This window comes from Zalophus californianus, chromosome X (assembly GCF_009762305.2).
Source record: "Zalophus californianus isolate mZalCal1 chromosome X, mZalCal1.pri.v2, whole genome shotgun sequence".
NCBI classification, from domain to species: domain Eukaryota; kingdom Metazoa; phylum Chordata; class Mammalia; order Carnivora; family Otariidae; genus Zalophus; species Zalophus californianus.
In genome coordinates this window covers 32017910-32042498 of record NC_045612.1, presented here as the reverse complement: position 1 = coordinate 32042498, position 24589 = coordinate 32017910, and the positions used below count along the sequence as shown (strand labels likewise).

General features: G+C 39.5%; 1 protein-coding gene across 7 annotated transcripts in view; it reads right to left on the bottom strand.

Annotated features, from left to right (window-relative positions):
* Positions 1-4083: 4083 nt before the first annotated feature.
* KLHL13 (kelch like family member 13) overlaps positions 4084-24589 on the bottom strand; it is a 200133-nt gene continuing 179627 nt past the window's right edge. For 6 of the 7 annotated variants that reach the window (XM_027609350.2, XM_027609346.2, XM_027609348.1 and 3 more), the window contains 3 exons: positions 15801-16596; positions 8231-8344; positions 5228-5715 (listed from right to left, as the gene is read on the bottom strand). In XM_027609350.2, the coding sequence (XP_027465151.1) occupies positions 5228-5715; positions 8231-8344; positions 15801-16596 (1398 nt within the window). Of the gene's footprint in view, positions 5716-8230; positions 8345-15800; positions 16597-24589 lie in introns of all 7 variants that reach the window. The other variant, XM_027609344.2, reaches the window with a different exon arrangement.

Genomic DNA, 24589 nt, shown 5'->3' with positions numbered 1-24589 from the left:
ACTGAGGGTTCTAGAGGGGAGGGGGGTAGGGGGATGGGTTAGCCTGGTGATGGGTATTAAAGAGGGCACGCTCTGCATGGAACACTGGGTGTTATATGCAAACAATGAATCATGGAACACTACAACAAAAACTAATGGTGTAATGTATGGTGATTAACATAACCATAAAAAATTAAAAAAAAAGAAGTCAAAAGAAGAGTGGTATTTTTTTTTAAATTATTCTAGTGTTTTGCTGCTTAGCACACTTTTTTTTTAAGATTTTATTTATTTATTTGAGAGGGAGAGAATGAGAGATAGAGAGCACGAGAGGGAAGAGGGTCAGAGGGAGAAGCAGACTCCCTGCCGAGCCGGGAGCCCGATGTGGGACTCGATCCCGGGACTCCAGGATCATGACCTGAGCCGAAGGCAGTCGCTTAACCAACTGAGCCACCCAGGTGCCCGAGTGGTATGTTTTAATCCAGGAAAATTCTATGAACCTCAAATTTCAGCATCCATAAAGTTTTAGTGGAACACATCCACACTCATTCATTTATGTACTGTCTACACTTTGGAACTACCATCAGCAGAGGTGAGTAGTTGCTATAAGACCATATCGCCTCCAAAGATTAAAATATTTACTGATTGTTTACAGAACAAGTCTGCCACCCTTGTTGTTTCCTGTTTTTTTTTGGGGGGGAGTAGGTTAATTGAGGTATAGCCTCTATGGTCATTTTTAAAAATTCAATCTCCATTTATCTTAGTCACTTGGCCAAAGAACACATGCAAGGGAAAGAAGTGTTCAGTGATTATGTGGCAATACACGATCTGTGTATGCACTAGGGGCCACCAAATTTAAATAGAGATTGAGGGGCACCTGGGTGGCTCAGTCAGTTGGGCATCTGTCTTCGGCTCGGGTCGTGATCCCGGGGTCCTGGGATCGAGCCCCACATCTGCACTGGGCTTCCCGCTGGGTGGGGAGCCTGCTTCTCCCTCTCCCTCTGCTGCTCCCCCTGCTTGTGCTCTCTCTCTGTCAAATAAATGCATAAAATCTTTAAAAAAATTTTAAATAGAGATTGAAATACTCACTTTGAGATCTGAATTATACAAATTACTTAGACTCACTGATTAAATAAATACTTTCAGTGTCCAGGATCATTATTAATTCTGCAAACCCCTGATTTGACATTAATGTTTCAATATTTCTAGACTGACAAAAGCCCAAAACATTGCCCGGTAGTTTCACCTCACTTAATAGAGGGGTTTAGAAAATCTTATTCTAAATACTGCATTGATGTATTCTGTATCAGAAATTAATGCATTGATATATCAGAACATATTTTGTATCAGAAAATGTGGATTAGCATACCAAAAAATTTATGATGCATACAGAATTTTTAAATAAATAATTTAAATTATCTTGGGCTGAATTTGGTTTTTTTTAGGTCATCTCGACACCCCACGTGGGGCTCGAACTCACAACCCCGAGATCAAGAGTCACATGCTGTACAGACTGAGCCCACCAGGTGCCCCTATGTATTCTGTCTTTAAATGATAATAGTGTAAAACACAATATCCTCATATTTAGCAGCAGTTATCTTGACATGGGGGAGATAAATACTATTTTTCTTCCTTCCTGTATTTTCCAATTTGTCTATATTTTGCATGTTATAATTACCAAAGGAGTTTTTAAATAGGGCATTATTTGGCCAATTTAAAATTCCCTTAATCCTCATGAACTTGCTTCGCATTTACTTTCCCCCTAGCCTAGCCAAAGAGCTATTTGATGTGGAAGGAAGTAAACCTGAGGTTTGGCAGTCTGAAAATGAAAAACAAAAGCAAGGCGCAAGAGCCAAGAATAAAATTGGAGGCAGTGTCAAATTTCCACCCAAGAAAGTCTGCTCACTGTTCTTGGGGGGGGGGGGGAAACACAAAGGCCTTTGAAAAAGTGGGGGGTAGAGAAAAGGTCACATGGTCGAAGTAATTAAATAAAACACTACTTAATTGCCCTGTGGAGCACCGTCTCGGGGCTAAAGAGAGGGAATTATTTCAGCAACCTGCAAAGAAACATTACATACCTATGTATTTTCCAAAGTCCCTAAGGTAATATCAGACAGGAAATAGTTTCGGGTCATAATTTTACTTTTCAGAGCAAAACCTGATTATTGGATGCATTTTTAAAAATTCTAGAAATAGGCGAAGTCGATTTTTTCATTCGTCTTTCCCACCCGACCAACGTTGACCAAGAAGGCAAATTATGAACCTTCTGAGATTTAATGTGTTCTAGAACTCCTTTTTTTTTTTTTTTTTTTTTTTTTTTTTTTTTTTTTTTAAGATTTTATTTATTCATTTGAGAGAGAGAGAATGAGAGACAGAGAGCACGAGAGGGAAGAGGGTCAGAGGGAGAAGCAGACTCCCCGCTGAGCAAGGAGCCCGATGCGGGACTCGATCCCGGGACTCCAGGATCACGACCCGAGCTGAAGGCAGTCGCTTAACCAACTGAGCCACCCAGGCGCCCTCTAGAACTCCTTTTGCAAGGAGATCGAGAACCTAAGAAAGGCAAGTGTGAGAAATGCTTGCAAAGCCAACTGATGACTGGCAGATATTTTTTATCAAGACAAATAGTTAATTCATTGTGAAGGAAAATGTGTAATCACTTATCAGCTGTTGGAACTGTTTAATAATAGCACCGTGTGACATTAATTGCTATTCCGAATACCGTGTGGCGTGGATGCAGAAAAGGTCAGCCGTCAGACAGAGCCCGGGGGCGAACTGCTAACAGGTCGCCAACCTGATGCCCTTCCTTCTGGGCACGCAGCTCATTTCCTTGACCCCTTTGTGCTTAGAGGTGACCACGGGACTGACTTCCGGCCAGGAGAATGTGCGTAGAAGAGATGTATGGCTCTTTCAGGTCTGACCCTTACAGGCCTCACGCCTGCCAGGCTCCATTTTTCTTCTGCTGACTGACTGCGGACTCCAAGGCCGAAGAGGCAGAAGAGGCGACAAGATGCAAAGAACCGTTGCTGTTCAGAGGAGAGCCACCTGACCAAGGACACCCACACTGGACGGTGACGGGACCAGGAATCTGGTCCTGTTCACACCCCCGTCTTGAGGCAGGCGTTCACTGTGTGAATGGCCAAATGCACTCTGCCTCTGAGCACAGGACTGAAATCACTTGACCAGTGACTCGGAGGGGAGGGTAACTTTTTTTCTTTTTTAAAGATTTTATTTATTTGAGAGAGAGAGAGAGGTAGTGAGAGAGAGAGAGAGAGCGCGCGCAAGCAGGGGGGACAGGGAGAAGCCGACTCCCCGCTGAGCAGGGAGCCCGACGCCGGGCTCGATCCCAGGACCCTGGGATCATGACCTGAGCCGAAGGCAGACGCTTCACCGACTGAGCCACCCAGGCGCCCCAGGAAGGGTAATGTTGACGAAGGGAGTCTTTCAAATTCATACCAGGCTTCTCCCAACATTCAAACTACCACTGATGGAAAAATTGTTTTCTTCCTTATGTTTAACTCAAGACAGAGGTAGTGACATCTGCACTGCTCATTCCTCACTGGGGAAGAAATCTGGTGACACTCTCGTTGTTTGGGAATGGCTCAAAATTTTTAGTTCAGACTTAATCGGGTCATTTGCAGATAAAGTCAGAAAGATCATGCACATGGCCCTAACGGAATCCTCCAATGATCTTTTCCCAAAACATTATTCCTTTACAGTCCTAGGTCAAGAACAAATCTCTTAGGTCATTTCACAGAATGTCTTCTCATTAGGCAAGATGGATCTTCCTGAAGATCAGGGAAACTGACCTCAGAAATGTAACTCCTCTTAAGGTTTCCACTCGTCTGGCCGTTCTTCTGTGGGGAGGGGGGGGGGGCGATTAGCATCTTCGATGAACTAATTCCACAGAGACAACCAGCACTGAGTTTGACCAATGAGGTTAGACCTGGTCAAATTATTTTTTTCCTTGAATAAAAATCATTAATACTAATTAATCCAAACTGTTCAGTGCTCTCAGTTCTGATCACTTGAATCTTGCCCACCAAAAAAAAAAAAAAAAAAATTAATGAAAAGTCCAATCAGACAATAATGGGATGCCTCAGACCAAAATGACATTAAATGTTTTTTTATTGAACAAAAAGAGATAAAACATGGAAGTTGAAATCACTGAGCAAAAGCAGCTTCCCAGGTGAGGCTGCTATACTTTGTGCTAAATAACCTTATGAATTGAGAGTATACAGAACACATATAATATGCAAGTTACCTCAACAGCAAAGGAGAAGGTGTAGATTACAGCTTCGGAAGGAAAAATTTGGTCAAGTGACAAATTTAGTTGCTCAAAATTTCTAGCCCTTATCCACCTAAATTCAGTAGGATTCTCCATGCGTGCATTCAGTATGTGCATACTGAATTCCCATTTTAACGGAGGCTGTTTTTGGTAGAAATTTAAAAAGATCTTTCATGTTTATTTGACGTGCCATTCAATTTTTACAATTTTATATTTACTCTATGTATGTGTGTGTGTATTTATACACACTTCAGAAACCCCAAACCCTTGTTTCTAAGTAGAGGGGTCATGCTGTTTCTTTTTTTTTATTAATATTGGTGAGTTTCAGTTATTATTTCTCCTGTGTGTCTAAGAAACTTCGTATGTTTTCAATGCGCCCACACAGACCGGTGGGTTGACAGATATGTCAAAAATACTTTATGAAAAGAGGAAGGTAGCTCATGCGAGTTGGCAACCTTTTGTCTCATGCCCTGTTGGAGCCATCTGCCTCCCTTTGACATCTCACAGTCAAAGATGAAAGGAAAACTTTTGACTTTGAGGCCTAGTTAGCACAGTTGTACATTTACTATAACCCACCATCAAGTTGGCTATTGGGCTTTCTAATGTAAGATGACAAATACCTTACACCCAATACACAGCATCAAAAAAGTACTGAAGGAAACATTTTATAGACAATATCTTGGGTTGTTTTTTTTTTGTTGGTTTTTTTTTTTTTTCGTTTTGTTTTTTGTATGTTAAACATCAGCTTCAATGGGATACATTTCCAGAATGGTTTTGTTACCACTTTATAAACACTCTAAGCCAAACAAACAGCACAGAAACATCAATGTTGTCTTTTTTTCCAATATCTGTATCAATGACTGGAGGCTAACCCTAACATACACTACTAAAGGGGGTGCAAAAGAAGAGAATTCTTGACACATTGCAAAGATAGGACTACAGCATCTTAGTTGTAGGGGGATGATCCTAAGGTGCAGAAAGGGGGGACTCTCTAGAAGGTGATGGTGTGGTTTCTTCGGGCGGGAAAACCGTGAGGGTACAAGCTCGGATGCCACCGAGGGACTCTGGGAGATCGAACACCTTATGCCACTCATCTTTATCGGGGTCATATTTCTGCACTATCTCCACCATACAGCGATTATTCCAGGAATACCCACCGACCACGTAGATCTTATTTTCAAAGACCGCAACCCCAACATCACTCTGCCCCCTTAGCATGGCAGCAATTGGGGTCCACTGGTCAAGGATAGGTGAGTAGTATTCACAGCTTAGGACATCATCATAATCACTTGTGCCTCGGAAGTGATTGCCACCGATGACGTAGAGCCTCTCGCCGACCGTACACATGCAGTGCAGGCCTCTGACGGTGGTCATCGGCGCCTTCTGGATCCACTTGTCAGTATCAGGGTCAAAGCACATGAGCTCCTTTTGGAAAGTGTCATGAGTGATTCCTCCTAAAGCATGAACATAGGCATGACGGTAAACAGATTATTACAAAGATGCAAAAGTAAATAAAAGGCTCTCTGTCCCTAGATCATCGGCGTCTAGCCACCTATTATGCCATCTTATTGCTTATCGCTGGTGTCCTTATAAATGTCTGCCCTCCAGAAGTACTTTCTCTGGGATTAAAAATCCAGAAAGTAACATTTTCAGCTCTTAGAGAACAAAAAAATGTAGCTTATGTTATCGCAAGGACTTTCTGAAGCAGAGACCCGTGGAATTTAAGAGGCTTTGCTAAATGAAAATAGATTTGGGCCACTTTTAGAGTTGGGTCTGCTGTCAATCTCGTGTATGAAGCATCATGCACTTCTTTTTCTAAAAAAAAAAAAAGGAATTTATTTATTTATTTATTTATTTATTTATTTATTTGTCAGAGAGAGAGAGAGAGAGAGAGAGCACAAGCAGGGGGAGCGGCAGGCTGAGGCAGAGGGAGAAGCAGGCTCCCCCCCCCCGAGCAAGGAGCCCGACACAGGACTCGATCCCAGGACCCTAGGATCATGACGTGAGCCGAAGGCAGACGGTTAACCGACTGAGCCACCCAGGCGCCCTGGCATCACTGACTCCTACTGCTTTGGGGCAAGCATGCCCTGGCAGCTGAGCGCTGGGCTCGGGCATTTTAATTCCAGTTGCCCATTTCTGCACTTAACCACATAAGAATCTCTACTCTGGTTATCTCATCAGCATTGCGGCTATGAAGTCAAATCCATCAAAATGCTTTGAAAAGTTGACAGGATTATGCAAATGTCCAAGCCTATAAGAATATTCAGCACTGTTTGTTTTTGTAGTTTCTGTTGCGTGGGTACGGGAAAGTACTGTCATGTGCTATCAGCACGGACACTTAAAGAAGCCGAATGCTGGGGCGCTAGGGTGGCTCAGTCGTTAGGTATCTGTCTTTGGCTCGGGTTGTGGTCCTGGGGTCCTGGGGTCCTGGGATCGAGCCCCGCATCGGGCTCCCTGCTCTGCGGGAAGCCTGCTTCTCCCTCTGCCTCTCCCCCTGCTTGTGTTCCCTCTCTCGCTGTGTCTCTCTCTGTGTCAAATAAATAAAATCTTTAAAAAAAAAAAAAAGCTGAATGCTGAATACATATGGAATCTTGTATGTGCCTCAGTTGGCTGTTGATCCACTGAGTCTGTATCATCCACAGAGTGTATTCTGAGGTCACACAGAAATCAGTCTCTAAGAGGAAAGTATCAGACTCTGTTCTGCAGATTAGCAAGAGAACTGCACAAATTTTCAGCCGTATCAATAAAAGTGCTCCTATCTGGGGACCAGTTGGCAATCAGTGTTTCCTCTCTGCTCTTTAGTTTAGTTTTTTGGTTTTTGTTTTGTTTTGTTTTTTCTGTACTCTACAGAATTCTCAGGAAGCAAAACGGTGTTTTTTTGTTTGTTTGTTTGTTTGAGATTCAGCTCCGGTCCTACCCTGTTCTTGACCGGGGAGGTCATTTATAAAATACACATTAGCTATGCCAAAATGCCACGAGAACAATTTCATGTCATTCCCCACCCCCCACCCCCCCGAGGATCTGGAGCTCTCATTATAATGGCATAGCATCTACACGCATAAAATAGGTAGAGGGTGTAAATCATTGATTAGTGGAGCATATGATTTCCTGGATGGCTCTTTCAATATAAGACGTCCTGTAGCTGCTCATAAATTTAACACCCCAAACCTGTCAATCAGCCACTCCAGGCCTTTCGCTGATCCCTCCTGATTACAGATTTCATAAGGCAGCAGTGTTCAGAGACCCAGACCACCAACATCACCTTAATGCATCTGTTCTCTAATAATGTAACTGCTGCCCTGGCACCGGTAGGCTCTCAGAAGGGGGAAAATGTGTCACGAGAAAAATATATGCGCATGTGGCCAACATATATATAGGTAATCAGCACAGAATTATTCATGCAAGGACACAACAGTAGAATCCCCTGATAACGCTGAGGAAAAAAGGAAACACCTATTATCGGTCGCACTAAATGAGAGTATGAACATTATTATGCATTATGTGTGTATCAGGAGCAAGCTTATGCATGGTAGAGTTTATATATTAAATAATGATATATTTCCTCATAGAGTTGAGCTAAATGTAAGCTCAAAATGAATTAAGGGTCGCTACAGGGACTATGAATGGGGGTCATTGGCCTACAGGGTTCATTAGAGTATGGAGTATGAAGACCAAAAGGCAAGCTGGAGAAGCTGAAGGCTTTCCAGTTTCTTCCCAGTTATGTATTCCCAGCATGACTGGTTTGCTGCTAGTTTTATGAACTTCTAGAATACCAAAGGCATCTATACGCAAACACGCACGTACAATGTATCTTCTAAAATCACCACAAATTATATTTTGATGATTCCTTTTTCTGGATTCTTTTTCTTTTTTCTTTCTGGATTATTTTTCTAATATTGTATGGAAAGATGGTGCCATAGTTAAAAGTGTACGTATTATATTAATTGCATCTGCATTATAATGGTTTACCTGAAATATACATGACTCCTCCGTACACAGTCCCAGCATGGCCATAGTGGGGTTCACTCATTTTGGCAACGTAGGTCCACTCATTTGTTCTTGGATTGTAACACTCCACTGTGGCTGTTGTTTGACGAAAAGAACAGAAAAGAAAAGAAAATAATTTATAATTTCAAATTTAGCAATGAGTTATTTTTCCCTTTAGGTAGAATAATAATATTCAAACAACGGAACCGTATCTATTACAAATATGAGATACTCTTTGGGGGTCTCTTTTTTTACTTACTGAGATGAACTATTAATACATTTGACATTAGACTAGAGACTTATGTAATAATCTAACACATTTCTGTCACTGCAGAAATTGCTAGGGTTTCTTTTCTTCTGGTATCTTGTTACATCTTTCTAGTTTGACATTCCTCCCAATTCCTTGCTCTAAATATGTGGGAAGATGAGGGAGCTTGGGTGGCTCAGTCGGTTAAGCGTCTGCTCAGGTCATGGTCCCGGGGCCCTGAGATCGAGCCCCGCATCAGGCTCCCTGCTCAGTGGGGAGTCTGCTTCTCCTTCTGCCCCTCCCCCCAACTCGGGCTCTCTCTCTCTCTCTCTCTCTCTCTCTCTCTCTCACAAAAATAAACAAAATCTTTAAAAAAGATAAATATGTGGGAAGATGAAAAAATCATAAGGAAGAAGAAAAGTCAGTTCTAGGCCCCCCGTGCTGATCCACCATCTAGGAAGCAAAGGTTCATAGACAGGAAGCAAAATCTGAGGTTGAGAGTGAACGTATGTATGTATGCACACCGCCTGCCATATGTGCTGGCTGCCTCTTGCTTTATTTCACAACCAGACTACACAACAGACATTGGCAATAATTTTTCCACATTTACACATTAAAGTCAGTAGTGTGTACAAATCCCAATATCATCGTAGCCAGTCACACTCCTACTAGAAGGTGAGTGGCAGCATGATATGAAGGGAAGATTTTTATTGGGGCCACTTCCTTCCAGTAATAAATTTATCATCTTTAACATGAAGCATTTTGGAGAGGTGACCTCAACCTATTTAAATATCACTCTGTTATCACCTCAAGAATAGAACAATGACAGAAAACGTAATCCTTTTTAAAAGGCAGAAAGAAATAGGGCTGTTCCCAGTACTCTGGTCAAAACCACAAAGTCTAAGGGCACCTGGCGGGCTCAGTCAGAAGAGCACGCGAGTCTTGATCTTGGGGTTGTGAGTTCGAGCCCTGCATGGGGTGTAGAAATTACTTAAATAAATAAAACTTTAAAAAAGAAACAAACAAACAAAAACCCCAAAGTCTAGGTAGACTTGAAAAGTTTATACTATTTACTACAGATGCTGTCAGTTGGCAACCCGATTTCTTGTCTCCCCTCACCCTGCTTTTTTCTCAGGAACAGAACCATAACACTGCACACGGAAGTGCTGTGCTAAACTCAACATTCATATTAGCGGGTTCCCTTGAACCTGGAGTTGACCATAAGATGTAATTCTAGGCAATGAAATGGAAGCAGAAATCTACTGAGTGGGGCCATTTGATCAAGCCACTGGAATACCTAACTGATGAATCATCCCTTGAACAAAATTTCCTATTAAAAAAAATAATAACGTGAGAACAGGCAGAACCAGAGAGAAAAAATGAGAGATGCACTTTCTACTCGATTCAACAATTTCATTTCTTCATCAAACTGACTGTGCGCAGTACTTCTTTCTCACCTAACGACTCCTATATTATACCACTTCTCATCTCCCTTTACTGATTGCCTTTTGCACTGGCTTGAGCTTTACATTTTCAGGCTCATCTCAAAGGCTTTTCCTGTTCTCATTTTGATTTACTGTCTTGTTAGTTTTGTTCATTGCTTTAGGCCTGGACCCTCACCAACACTGTTTCTTCTTCTTCTTTTTTCTCCCCCTCCCAACTCTATTTCTTCTAAATCCTTCCATTAAGTAGCCAGATCCTGCAAAATCTTTCCCCCAAATAAGAAGAGCTATTGCCACAATTCATGACAAGCTAAAACTGATTACTCCAATACTGGTTTTGGCTCTTTGTAGTCACTGGACATCTTCTCCAATGTTTATTTCCATTTGCCTCTAGCATGACTTTCACTTCATTGACAAGCACAATCCTACTGAACATACATTATTCTCTCTCTCTCTCTCTCTCTCTCTCTCTCCACTTACAGGGGATCTAGTATATTGATTGGTACTTGGCATCAGCAAAGTAATTAATGGTAGGGTTTTAGCTGATAAAAAAGAAAGTAGTCTAATCACACACCCTGTCAGTGAAAGGGTTTTAAAAGACTTTCAGAGATCACATTTCTGATGGCAAAGACAGGTTTTACTATAGTTCTATGCCTCCCTTAATGAAAAATTCTGCCTTGAACTTTGAAATTTCTAGAGTGTCACAGTCTCTCCTTATGTCTAATTCAATCTATTTTGAGGGAGTTTCCATTAGTTTCCTCCTGTTCTTTTTGGAGTGGAGCTAGCGCCTGAATAGCGATTCACTCTTTATGATTATTAAAATTTTCCCATGTAGAAAGATAATGCTGTTCTTCCGTCAGTGAATTAATTGCATTTTTTCCCCTAAGAGGCGTCATAAGAATCCATCTCTATTTTCTCATACAGGAGTAACCTAAGTGTAAGAGGGCTATTAACCATCAATAATATAATAACTATGTAATAGTTCATCATCCCTCAACTTTTCTTCTTTGGGCAAAATAATCCATATCCTTTAGCTTTTCCTATCATTTAATATCTACTGTCAACCTCTAGACTGTCTCCATGAAGAATTGTTGTTCTTAGTAAAATCAAGAGTAGTTTTAAAATAGAACACATCTGATTAAAAGTGTATACACACATGTCCTTATTTCCCATATTCACAAGGCAGTGAGATATAGGCTCGTGCCAAGAACCTTGATGGGGGGAGGGGGCAAGGGATGATGCGAGGGACAAAAACAGTGCTTCCATCATAGCCTTTGAGAGGTAGGAATGGTAATGAACTAATTAGGAAAGTCTAGAATAGGGTCAGGCAAATTATAGCCTGTCAGCCAAATCCAGCATGCTGCCTGCCTTTTGTATGCCCCACAAGATAAAAATATGAATGGCTTTTACCTTTTTTAAAGAGTTGGGGGAAAAAAAAAAATCAAAGGAAAAATGTTTTGTGACATATGAAAATCATATGGAATTCAAATGCTGATGTTCCTATAGAAAGCTTCATTGGAACACAGCCTCACCCGTTCGTTTATAAATTGTCTATGCTTGCTTTTGCAATACAACAGCAGAAGTGATGAGGTGTGAAAAGATCCTATGGCCTACAAAGCTGAAAATATTGATTTTCTGGCCCTTTACAGAATTTCGCTGACCCTTATTCTAGAGAATCACCTTCAGTAACCTGGTTGCCTGCAATTAAATTAGAGACCCCCTCCAATTTAAGAATTACATGGAGGTTGCTTAGTTCACATAAATCATTAAAGATTCCTATTTTCTCAGGTGATTCTACTGGAGTCCGGAACTGGTCCTAAGGGATAATGTGGAACTTACTTGTTCTTTTTGAGAATAGAAAGGGATGAACCCTGAATCACCACCGGGAACAATGATGGTTCCCACAGAGGGGCTGTGACCTCTAGAATCTTAAGAGTGCCCGCTGGCGATGTGTTGCTTAATGAAGAAAACGGCAAATCCATGAAGGGATATGGAGGCATCTGATAAATTTCAGTAATTTTATTGCACACTTATTTGAAAAAAGTCTAACACCTTTTTCTATAAGTTATTTCATTCTTCGAAAGCTTGACTTATTACTATTTAACAGAAATGAAAGCTATCTGAGCTGTCATAGTTCTCTTCAATATAGAAAACCTCAATGGAAGATCGATTTCTTAAATGACGTAAGTTTGAAAGATGCCAGGAATAACTGACTTCTCTTTCACTTAAGTGACAGCTACTCTAAGCTTCACGTAGTTTCCAATTGTACCCGGTGTCAAAGGAAAGCAGCATTTCTAAGGAATTATACTTCAGCAATATACCAGGCTCACACACACATTAGCAGTATCTTTTTGATGTACTATGGGCATAGGTCCATCCATACACACTCCATGAAGGGATTTTAAAAGGCCAAATGCATTAAAATGATCTAAAGTGTCTTTTACAAATGCTCCCACTGTCTTCTTTTCATAATTACATCTAGGAAATGGTCATTGCACATATGAAGAATAAATAATATACTGGTACTAATGAACCAAATTAATTTTTTTTTTAAGAAAAGATTTTACTTTTAAGTGGTCTCTATACCCAACGTAGGGCTCGAACTTATAACCCAGAGATCAAGAGTCACATCCTCCACCGACTGAGCCAGCCAGGGGCCTCAAACCTATTAAATTGTTAAATGACCCTCCCATCGATCCCCGTTTGCCTGCCACCCATTGCTACCCCCTTCTCTATTTACACAGGCCTATTAATATGGCAATGTAATCAGTTAAGATGGTAATGTGAAGTTACTATAACAGATGTTCTTCTGTGTGTGTAGAGGGCGTTCCCATTAAAAAAAAAAAGTTTACGGAGCAGGAGAAATGTTAAAAAACCCAGCCTCTGGCTGGAACATTCAGAAATATAAGCAAGGGTCTCTTTAGGACCTAAATCTGCTATTCTGCCAAAACCACGGGCCCAAGAAAACGGGAAAGGGCAAGTGACACATATGCAAAGAGAAACATTATTAATAAAGAGAATTCAGAAGAAGTCAACAATACAGAATGTGACACGATTGCTTTAAAACAGTCTACTTCTTGCTCCCAAGTGGGTCTAAAGTAGGAAAAACTCAAAGGAGGTGGGGCGGCCTAAAAGTTCTCGTGCAATTAAGATCCAAGATTTCAGTGCACTTAAGCCAATCAACTGATTTTCTAAAAAAAAACTTCCAATTTTTTTAACTTAAAATATTTACTACAGCCAGGCTTTGCTGGGTATGCTGATTTTAAGGCAAATGGTCATTTTCCACAAAAGCATACTTACTTACATTATACAGGAGGTACTTTCAAAGGGAAAGAAATGTCATTGGCCTTTAAAATGGAATTAGAGTTGTTTCTTGGTATTGAGGGTTTGTGTCTATAATACAACCATCTATGTATTTGTGAAACATGCAGTTTACAAATTTAGATAAAAATGGGCATCTGCCATCTAGAGGGGTAATCATTTTTTAGACTATATAAGTCATTATCCTTAGGTTTAAGCTCTGGGAGACTGATTTTAAAACCTAAATATAATCAAATAGTTATTATGAATTAGGAATAGCTCATGAAAAGCATACTTCTTGTCTCTTTTTACTTTCAAACTGAAATGCAGAAGGGGCACCTGGGTGGCTCAGTAGTTAAGCATCTGCCTTCGGCTCAGGGCGTGATCCCAGGGTCCTGGGATGGAGCCCCGCATTGGGCTCCCTGCTCCGTGGGAAGCCTGCTTCTCCCTCTCCCACTCCCCCTGCTTGTGTTCCCTCTCTCGCTGTCTCTCTCTTTGTCAAATAAATAAATAAAAGCTTTAAAACAAAAACCTGAAATGCAGAAGACTATTTTTAATAAGAGATGGAGGGTGTGATTTCTGAAGGTCATAAGCAAGGAAGGCAGCCACTTGCCCAACAGGGTTGTCTACTTCTTGTTCCCAAATGAGTATAACATGGCAAGAGCTCAGCAAAAGAAAGCCTCTAGCTTCTTGGTTTTATGTAATGACTCTCCTTGGCCTGAAGATGATAAATTCTCAGAAGAATAAGGCCTCTAATTAATAGGAGGAATGATATATTGAAGACTGCATATTAATAGGGGTGATACCATCAATAAGCAAGCACTGACTAAGAAATTGGAGCTATTTCCCTTGAGGAAAGAAGGTCTGAAATGACCGCTCACTGCCAGGACTGATGACCTATAATTTGTAAACTTGGAAAGATTATCTTATACAAGCGGTTTTCCTAAGAAAGCGCCAAATCACTAATTGCAGCCTCTGGATATTTCCAGACACCCTCCATTTAAAATAGTATCACAACATGAAAATAATGTGTGTGGGCTGAGTGAGGAGACCTGAAATGACAATTCGACACTACGGGTACTGATCCTTCAAATGCGTTTTAAAGCCTGATTATTAAAATATATTGGGCAATCTGTGTGGTTCATGATAAGGATCCCGAGTCCCACCATTTGGAGAGCCCGGTCTTAGAAAAAAATATCATTTCGACAACAAAGGAAAAAAAAAAATAACTGTAGGTAGGAAAGATCAGTAACATTAAGACGTCACTAACGAGAAAGGGCTTGATCAGCTGGAGAGTATAAGAGTTGAGAGCAGTTCTTTTGGCCTCCAATAAATAACTTATTCTTAAATCCATTAAGCTACCAAGAAAAAGATGCTGATAGTCACTCTGAATTTATCCAGAGCCAAGGCCAATATTTTCCATGTTCCCAGCATTACAGAGCCTGGACTACTGGTCAACTACAAGGACTCCAGTCATCGCAGCATAAAAGAGGCGGTGAAAAAAAGAGGCCAAATGATGACGCTAGTGACACATACAGAAGGCGTGACAGAAAATGGGGTCTTCCTGACTTCTTTTTGGACAGCTATCTTACTCCAATTTCACCTAAAATCACAAAATTACTGTTCATTTATGGAGCCAAAGTACTGTTCTACATTAACTGCACTTGTGACCAATCTTCAGTTAGGGAGACAAAAAAAGTGGCCCCATCTAATGAAGCTTACCAGAGCAGTTTACAGTGAAGAAAACTGTTTGGTATTTCACTAAGAGAGAATGATTTTATTTATTTATTTATTTATTTATTTATTTGAGAGAGAGCAAGAACATGTGAGTGGGGGGGAGGGGGGAAGAACAGAGGGAGAGGGACAAGCAGACTCCTGTGCCCGACGCATGGAGCCCGACGCAGGACTCGATCTCATGACCTGAGCCGAAATCAAGAGTCAGATGCTTAACTGACTGAGCCGCCTGGGTGCCCCAAGAGAGAATGATTTTTATAAAACTGATAGTCACAGATCACATTACTCAGAGTAAATACATTTTGGATAATATTGAACTTTGTACATTTAATTGACAAAGAAAATGATCTTCCTATGGTGGTTGAGGGTCTAGGATAGGGTAAAAGATTATGTAAACGAAGAAACGATAACAATCAGTCCCCTGTAAGGAAGGATTTTAACCTGTACAATAAAGTATTACGTGGGCTTTTAAAAATGGAAAATAAGGAAACGTGCCAAACTTCTGTCCGAGATTCTATTAGAATTTAAATTAGCAGAATATACTTTGTAGTTCCACTGTCAAGATGAAAATCTTGACATATATACTGCCAAATAAAATATTCTGCAACATACTGATATATTCCTAAGATATAATTTGTACCCTGGCCAACAATATAAATCCGGATTAGGCATATAGATTGTGTTGGATATTTCCTGAGCCAAACAGTTTAAATGAAACCCTAGCTACATTTTTCTCTTTAATTTTATAGAACTGCTTATTTTATGACTTAACGAGAATTTGGGGGTAAAGAAATTAGTCTCTATGCTTAACAGAAATGCACACACTTACGCAGTTCACCAGCTGCATTTCGCCCACCGACAGCATACAGATATCCTTTGAGGGCACTTAGGTGGAAGAAGGTGCGCTTTTCATTTAAAGACGCAACCTGCATCCATTTATTGTAGCGAGGATCAAATCTGAAGACTGTATCGACCGCCGTTTTTCCTTTTGTGTCATAATTACTCTGTCCACCGACGACATAGAGGAAATTTCCAATGACAGCGATGCCATGCTGGTACCTTGGGGCATCCATGGGGGCTAACGATTTCCATTCATGGGCCTTTTCATCATACATGCGCAATTCCTTGCTGACAACCAGCTGCTGCCTCAGCACTCCTCCAAGCGTGACCAAATGAGTGGTGTCAGACCGAATGGCAGTCCTGTCTGACTGCATCACTGGCTGCATGTACGGCATCATTTGGTAATTGCTGGCTTCCAAAAGGAGATTCACACAGGTATTGTCAGTTCTCATGAAATCCACGGTTTGCACATAATTAATGAGCTCCTGTGGTGTCATCAGTGGAAATCGTATGTTCTTCATTAATTTTGCAGCAAAGTCCATCCGAGGCTCTTCTAGGCGTAGCCAGCGACAGGTAGCCTTAAAGAGCTCAAGTTCAGTGCAGTGCTTAAGGCTATTACTGGAAAGCACAAAGGCGAGACGCTCGAAAGGGAGTTTCAAGAACTCCCCAGTGCTCAGCAATGCAGGAAAATTCTTCAGGACAAAACTGTTGACGTATTTATCCACTTCTGTCAGATTGTAGGTGTTGGCAATCCGACCAACTTCGACACAATTGTCTAAAGTGACCTATTAAACCAGTAAAAAAAAAAAAAAATTAAAATGCTGCCAATTTCATGACACTCACATTCTGGATAACAGAAATACCTGTTCTAGAAGAGGAGTCAACTAAGTTTTTTACTGTCCACAGAGATGCAAATAAAAATGCTTACCTAAGACATTAATGACCTAAAGAGAGTTCACAAACCACCTCTACCTAATCCGATGGAAAGGGGACTAAAATAAAATTATCTATATCACATCAACAAGAGAAAGGATAAAAACCCTATGATTATTTCAATAGATGAAGAAAAAAAGCATCTGAGAAAGTACAATATCCATTCATAATAAAAACCCTCAACAAAGTACGTTTAGAGGGACCATACCTCAAACATAATAAAAGCTATATATGAAAAACCCACAGCTAACATCACACTCAATGGGGAAAAACTGAGAGTTTCTCCCCTGCGATCAAGAACGAGAGACAAGGATGTCTCCTCTCACCACTTTTATTCAACACAGTACTGGAAGTCCTAGCCACAGCAATCAGACAAGAAAAAGAAATAAAACGTATCCAAATTGGCAGGGAAGAAGTCAAACTGTCAATATTGGCAGATGACGTGATACTATATATAGAAAACCCTAAAGACTCCACCAAAAAACTACTAGAACTGATAAATGAATTCAGTAAGGTCACAGGATACAAAATCAATATACTGAAACCCACTGTATTTCTATATACTAACAATGAAGTAGCAAAATGATAAAATTAAGAAAACAATCCCATTTACAATTACACCAAAAATAACAAAATACTGAGGAGGTAAAAGACCTGTACTCTGAAAACTATAAAACATTCATGACAAAAAAATTGAAGAGGACACAAATGTAAAGATTATCCGTGTTCATGGATTGCAAGAATAAATATTGTTAAAAAGTCCATACCACCCAAAGCACCAAAGCAATCTACACATTTAATGCAATCCCTATCAAAATACCAACAGCATTTTTCACAGAAGTAGAAAAAACAATCCTAAAATTTGTATGGAACCAAAAAAGACCCTGAAGAGCCAAAGCAATCTTGAAGAAGAAAAACAAAGCTGGAGGTATCACAATTCCAGACTTCAAGTTATATTACAAAGCTGTAGTCATCAACACAGTATGGTACTGGCACAAAAACAGACACATAGATCAATAGAACAGAATAGAAAACCCAGAAATAAACCCATGATTATATAGTCTATTAATCTTTGAAAAAGGAGCAAGAACATGCAATGGGAAAATGACAGTCTCCTCAACAAATGGTCTTGGGAAAACTGGACAGCTACATGAAAAAGAATGAAACTGGACCACTTTCATACACCATACACAAAAGTAAACTCAAAATGGATTAAAGGCCTTAAAGTGAGACCTGAAACCATACAAATCCTAGAAGAGAGCACAGGCAGTAATTTCTTTGACATCAGCTGTAGCAACATTTTTCCAGATATATCTCCTGAGGCAAGGGAAAACACAAGCAAAAATACACTATTGGGACTATGTCAAAATAAAAACTTCTGTACAGCAAAGGAAATAGTCAACAAAACAAAAAGACAACCTACTGAATGGGAAGAGATATTTGCAAATAACATATCCAAAAAAGGGTTAGTATCCAAAATATATAAAGAATTTATACAACTCACACCAAGAAAACACGAATAATCTGATTAAAATATGGGCAGAAGACAGGAACAGACATTTCTCCAAATAAGGCATTCAGATGGCCAACAGACACGTGAAAAGATGCTCAACATCACTCATCATCAGGGAAATGCAAATCAAAGCCACAATGAGATATCACCTCACACCTGTCAGAATGGCTAAAATCAAAAGCACAAGAAACAACAAGTGTTGGCGAGGACATGGAGCAAAAGGAACACTCGTGCACTGTTGGTGGGAATGCAAACTGGTGCAGCCAATGTGGAGAACAGTATGGAGGTTCCTCAGAAAAGTAAAAATAGAACTATCATATGATCCAGTAATTGCACTACTGCGTATTGACCCAAGGAATATGAAAACACTAACTTGAAAGGATATGTGCGCCCCTATGATTATTGCAGCATTATTCACAATAGCCAAATTATGGAAGCAGCCCAATGTCCATCCATAGATGAATGGATAAAGAAGATGTGGTGGGTACACACACACACACACACACACACACACACACACACACACACACACAGAGGAATATTATTCAGCCATAAAAAAGAATGAAATCTTGCCATTCTGCAACAACATGGATGGATCTAAAGAGTATAATGGTAAGCAAAATAAGTCAGAGAAAGACGAATACCATATGATTTCACTCATATGTGGAATTTAAGAAACAGAACAAACGAATGAAGAAAAAAGAGACAAAACAAAAAAAACGGATTCTTAACTATAGAGAACAAACAGATGGTTACCAGAGGGGAGGTGGTTGGGAGGGGGGTGAAACAGGTGAGGGGGGTTGAGAGTATACTTATCTTGATGAGTAATGTACAGAATTGCTGAATCGCTATATTGTACACCTGAAACTTATGTAACACTGTATGTCAACTATATTGGAATTAAAATTAAAAAAAGAAGTGGCTAATAAATACTTTTTGGATATTGAAAAATAAAAAAAGCATCAAAATCAGTAGATTAGAAGTTACCCTAAGAAACAATGTTATAAGTTGATTATGGCCAAAATAATTGCTTTTCTCTTCTTGAAAATGTGTGCTCCCTCTCAAAAAAAATACTAAATGAAATTCTGGCTAGATGGAAATTTTGGAAAACTAGAGGGTTATTCTATTTTGGTTCACCTTAATCCACTTCTTAGTCAGGATTCTTAAAAGTTACATTGCTAGCAGATCCACAAACAGAAAATCTCTAATACAGGATCTCTAGATTTCCCTTTCATGCAAATAGTCACGGTTCATTACTGTAATTCATTTTGATTCCTTCAAAAGTTATTGTTTCTAATGAAGGTAATTTAATAAGGCATTATTCCTAGGCTGAAGTTATTTTCACATTATTTATGTGGAAACAAGGAAAGGAATCACTTCGGTGAGGATTGGAACAGGTGTATCTCCATCAAATTTACTCATGGCATAGTTAATTTGTGGTGTCTATGATGATGGCTTGCCACAGTTTCCCTTGGCAATTCTCTTACTCCCAGCATAATCTAGCTCTGCCTGGAGTCAAAATGACCCTAGAAAAGTCTCCCCTGCACAGATGACAATGTAGCAAAAACGGAAAATAGGAAAAAGAGACAAGTGATGGAGAGGCCCATCTTCAGCAAGAGCTCTTTCTGATGCTTTCACTATTGGTCAAAAGTGAAAACAGGAAAATCATATCAGCAAATATTATTCAAGGAATAAATCACTGAAACAAGCCTACCATACAAATACCTGTGTATGTATACAAACACACAAGCAGGTCACAGGCAAAGTACTCAAATGTTTCTCTTAATTTTGTCAGTGTATGTGTTCATGTATGTCATGTAAACTTCACGGACGAAACTGCATTGTTAACAGATTGGCAGATGATTAAGAGAAAATTGGCTAATCCTTGTATTATCCTTTTATTTAAAAGCTGAAATGAGACTAAAATAATTACTCCTCTGCATAAAACACCAGCCCAGTTAAGACATATCATCACTGAAAGCTCAAAGGTTAAGACACACACACAAGGCTATTTTCATAGATTGATTACTCAGGAAGAATTTGAACAATTTTAAGCAGCTGGTTTGCTTTATGGGAATCGCCAAAAAATTTTAATTGCTTATTATCCTTAATAGCTATATATTAAAAAATAGCTAAAACACAATTGCAACACAGAAGAAGTAGGAAAAATAAAGTAAGAAATTAGGGGCCTTTTGAAATACACAGTTTCACACCATTGGATTTCCAAAGTGGTTAATAAAAGGTACATTTCAACCCAGTTTTAGGCGTGGCAGGTTGGCGTCTCATAAAAGTTTTCATTGTGTAAAATGAAGTTACAGTGAATTCCCAGTTGCCCAAATCACCTCGGGTGGCAGGAATTAGTATCTGGGGTAATGAGTCCACTTTCTGGAGCAGGAAAGAAGTAGCCTTTCCCCAGAGCAAGGGTGATTTGCACTTTTGAACACACTGACTAGTATGGATAAGCAAAAGTTGATGAGAACACAAAATTAATTATTCCCAAGTTTGCAGATTCTCACCATTACGGACACAATTACAAATAAAAACAACAAAAAAATGGGTACTTCAAATAGGCAAAATGATACCATCAGTTGTTGGTCACCAAATATAAGTCTAAATTTATAGCATATAAAACAAACAGAGATAAAAAATTAAAAACCAAACTGTGTAATTTAGAAATGGGATCAAGGTACTTACTTCCTTTCCCCTTTTCCCCCTTCAACTTTATCCAGTAAGAAGACAACTACTAAAGTAATAGCATAAAAAAATAGAACCTTCCTTTGATTTAAGGGCATTTGGAAAATATCCTCTATATATCAGTATGCTCAGAGACAGATACACAAAACTGCAAAAGACTGTGACAGACCACCTACTATATACAGATAGCTGCCTACTCTTTTCTTAAAAATCACCAGAGAAAGGTATTTCATAACCTCCCAAACTGTCATTTTCTTGATGGAAGGACTAGCATTTTCTATACCCTATGTACTACAGGTATCACACTGTGGGTATATTACAAAGGTTAAACACTAATTATCAGCAATATAAAAATTAAGGATGTGATGATAGATACAACTAAAAATAGAATACATTTTCAATTCATATAAAACATTACTAAACCCTTAATTTTAAAATGAAACTCAGATAAAAACTATGTAATAGAAAATTAGTTGTTTTTGAAGTGCGTGTCATCAAAACTAAAACAATTAATCATAGATTATAGGGATTATAGAAGCAAAGTCTAGAATAACAGTTAACAATATAAGCAGATCAAAATGATGGAATAATGGTAAACGATTTTGGAAAAACGCACAATTATTCAATTATGGCTCATTTTCATCCACCTCTCAGTCATGATTCTTAAAAGTGCTTCAGTTAGCATACATGCAAACATTTAGCCTAGACAGTATTTAAATAATGGATACGTGCAGTAATGTAACATTTAACGAAATTCATGTATATATTAGAGTACATTACACTTTGAAATATAAAATATGAAGTTTAAAGCTTATTTTTAAAAAAACAGCTCATAAGTAGAAAGAACTCTAATTTCATCTGAATATAAAACCTGGCCAAAATTCCAAAGAAGAGTTATTACAGACATGAATTCAAATATATATTAGTGTTTTAAGAGACAGAGAAGCAAAAAAAGGACAAAATTTCTCAACCACTTATGAGAACCAATAAAATTGCTTTTAAAAATAATCAAGTGCACGTTTAACTTTCCTTGATATAAAATATTATAAATTATTCTATTGTAATCAAAGAACCTCCCTAGGTCACCCTAAAGCAGTTCCAGGCATCATAATTTTCAAAGTGGTAGTCTCATTAACATAGTTACTCACTGCTACTATATTAAATTGTTCAAATCACACTCAATGCACCCAAACATTTCATTACCATAACATGATATTTTAATGACAGGCTTCATCAGCAATCTGTGATGTTATTTTGTTGAAGATCAATGCGTTACACGAATAAACTTCCACTTAGGAGAAAAGCAAAAACGAAAATGAGTATCTGCTTTTGTACCCTCAAGGAAAAGCAAAGACTAAGAAGTTAGTTGACAAATCTGGGGGGGACTCCTCAGAGTCCACCAGATTCTCCTTGGTGCTATCTAGTTTATTAAAATGGCAGCCTGACGTCAACTACAACCAATGCAGAGAGAGAGAGAGAGCAAGTCCACAGACTGGAAAGAAATCAAATAAGCTACTTTGGGACTTTGGGGTGGGGGGGTGCGGGCAGAGGATATAACAGATATCTTGTCCCAGGCCTCCTTCCACAGGTGGGAACATCACAGGACACAGGGAAGGGACCTTTTGGTAAGAAGAACAAAAAGATGATTAAAAACCAAAAACCTTTCTGTCTCAGTCTTTGTCTTTCTTCAAATTCTAACAGCCATCTGAGGGGAATACTGATGGTGTGTCTCCAGCTTGGGGGATCCAATCGTCTTACTGCTTTGCACTCTGAATGCAGGTCCCTTCTTGGATACAATATTACGTATTATAATGGTCATGGGAGAATGGATTGGTTTGAGCCCAGGTTGGGCCTCTTCTTCCCCTACAGACTCCCACATGGCAGACGGGCGAGAATGCAGTGATTCAAGTTACAGGCAGGAATAATATTTAGAATATTTAACAATCAGCACAGTCCGGGTACCAGCTAGTGAGAACAGATGCTCAACCATAAACAACCACTATCTGGGTATTACTCGCTGAATGTCTGCCTTGACAATAAGGACGTCAAGAAAGGTTTGGTTGGGGGAGGGGAGGAAGAGTTTTGATTCATTGTAAAATTATCTATACCATTTTTCCTCTGATTTGCATTAAACCTCCCCAAAGGCAAAAAAATTATCTGAAAAGACATGTTTGTTAATTTTTATGGGCAAATTCAACTTAGATCAAACAAGGAATGTGAAATATAATTACCATCCAGGAAATTCTGACATCAAGAAGAACATTCCCAAAGCTTGCTGCTGATATCATCATTGAATAGCAAAAGAAACTGTCTTTTCCAATAACTTATTCTGATTTCCTTCATTTTTCCCTTGAGAGAACTCCTTTTCTCTGCCTTTTGCCTCTCCCACGTATGCACCTCCTTTCTTTTCTTTGTATTTTAAAGATATATGTTATTTGAGAGAGAGAGAGAGGGTGGGGAGGGGCAGACGGAGAGGGAGAGACAGAAAATCTCAAGCAGACTCCCTACTAAGCGTGAAGCCCGATGTGGGGCTTGATCCGGTGACACTGAGATCATGACCTGAGCTGAAACCAAGAGTGGGACGCTTAACCGACTGAGCCACCCAGGCGCCCCTCACCTCTTTTGTTTTCCACTGTCGCTAATTCTTTATTACCCCCAGTTGCCTCAATAAAATTTCTCTCCATTTCATTGTGACCTCCCCACCCTGATCAGTGATAATAAATGTACAAGGGGAACCAATGCTATACACACATCAAGGAAAACACACACACACAACTTAAAAAAAATGAGTTTAAAGAAAGTCTAAAGCACAACGGCATCTTCCTTCTCTGATTAAATATGCTTTTATAGAAAAAGAAAATGGTTGGGCACCTGGGTGGCTCAGTTGGTTAAGCGACTGCCTTCGGCTCAGGTCATGATCCTGGAGTCCCGGGATCGAGTCCCACATCGGACTCCCTGCTCAGCAGGGAGTCTGCTTCTCCCTCTGACCCTCTTCCCTCTTGTGCTCTCTATCTCTCTCTCTCAAATAAATAAATAAAATCTTTAAAAAAAAAAAAGAAAAAGAAAATGGTTTCTTGCCCACCTTCATTCTGGTTTGTTTATTCTGGATAATTGTATACTTAAATTATAACATTTCCAGTTCAATGACAAATGTCCTCCTTTAGCAACCTTATGTTAAAAATTGGGTTTTGCTGGCTAGCCTGTAATCCTCTGTAACAGTAATTCCGTGGGGCAAATGCTGGATGTTAAACATTCCAAGTAGCAGACAAACGATAAACAAAAACTTTAACCACAACCTGCTTGTAAATCAGGGAATGGATGCACAGCATTTAGCATGCTGTAATTATACAATGTCCTAAAGACAAAAACAGATGTCATTTTTCGGCCCGTAACTAAACGAAGGTAATTTTCCATCATCTCCATGATATACGAGTGAATGTTTTTAGTTTAACAGACAGTTTTACCTACTCTGCTTGACATCCTTTGCTCTTATCTCTTTGTATCCGCTTCATAGTTTTCTTTTCTACAACTGGCCAGAAAGTGACATGGCGAGAACAAAAGCACGAGATCCCATAAACTATAATACTAATTAACACCTTAAGAGAAAAGCATTACTGCAAAAGATGACCACGTTGGCC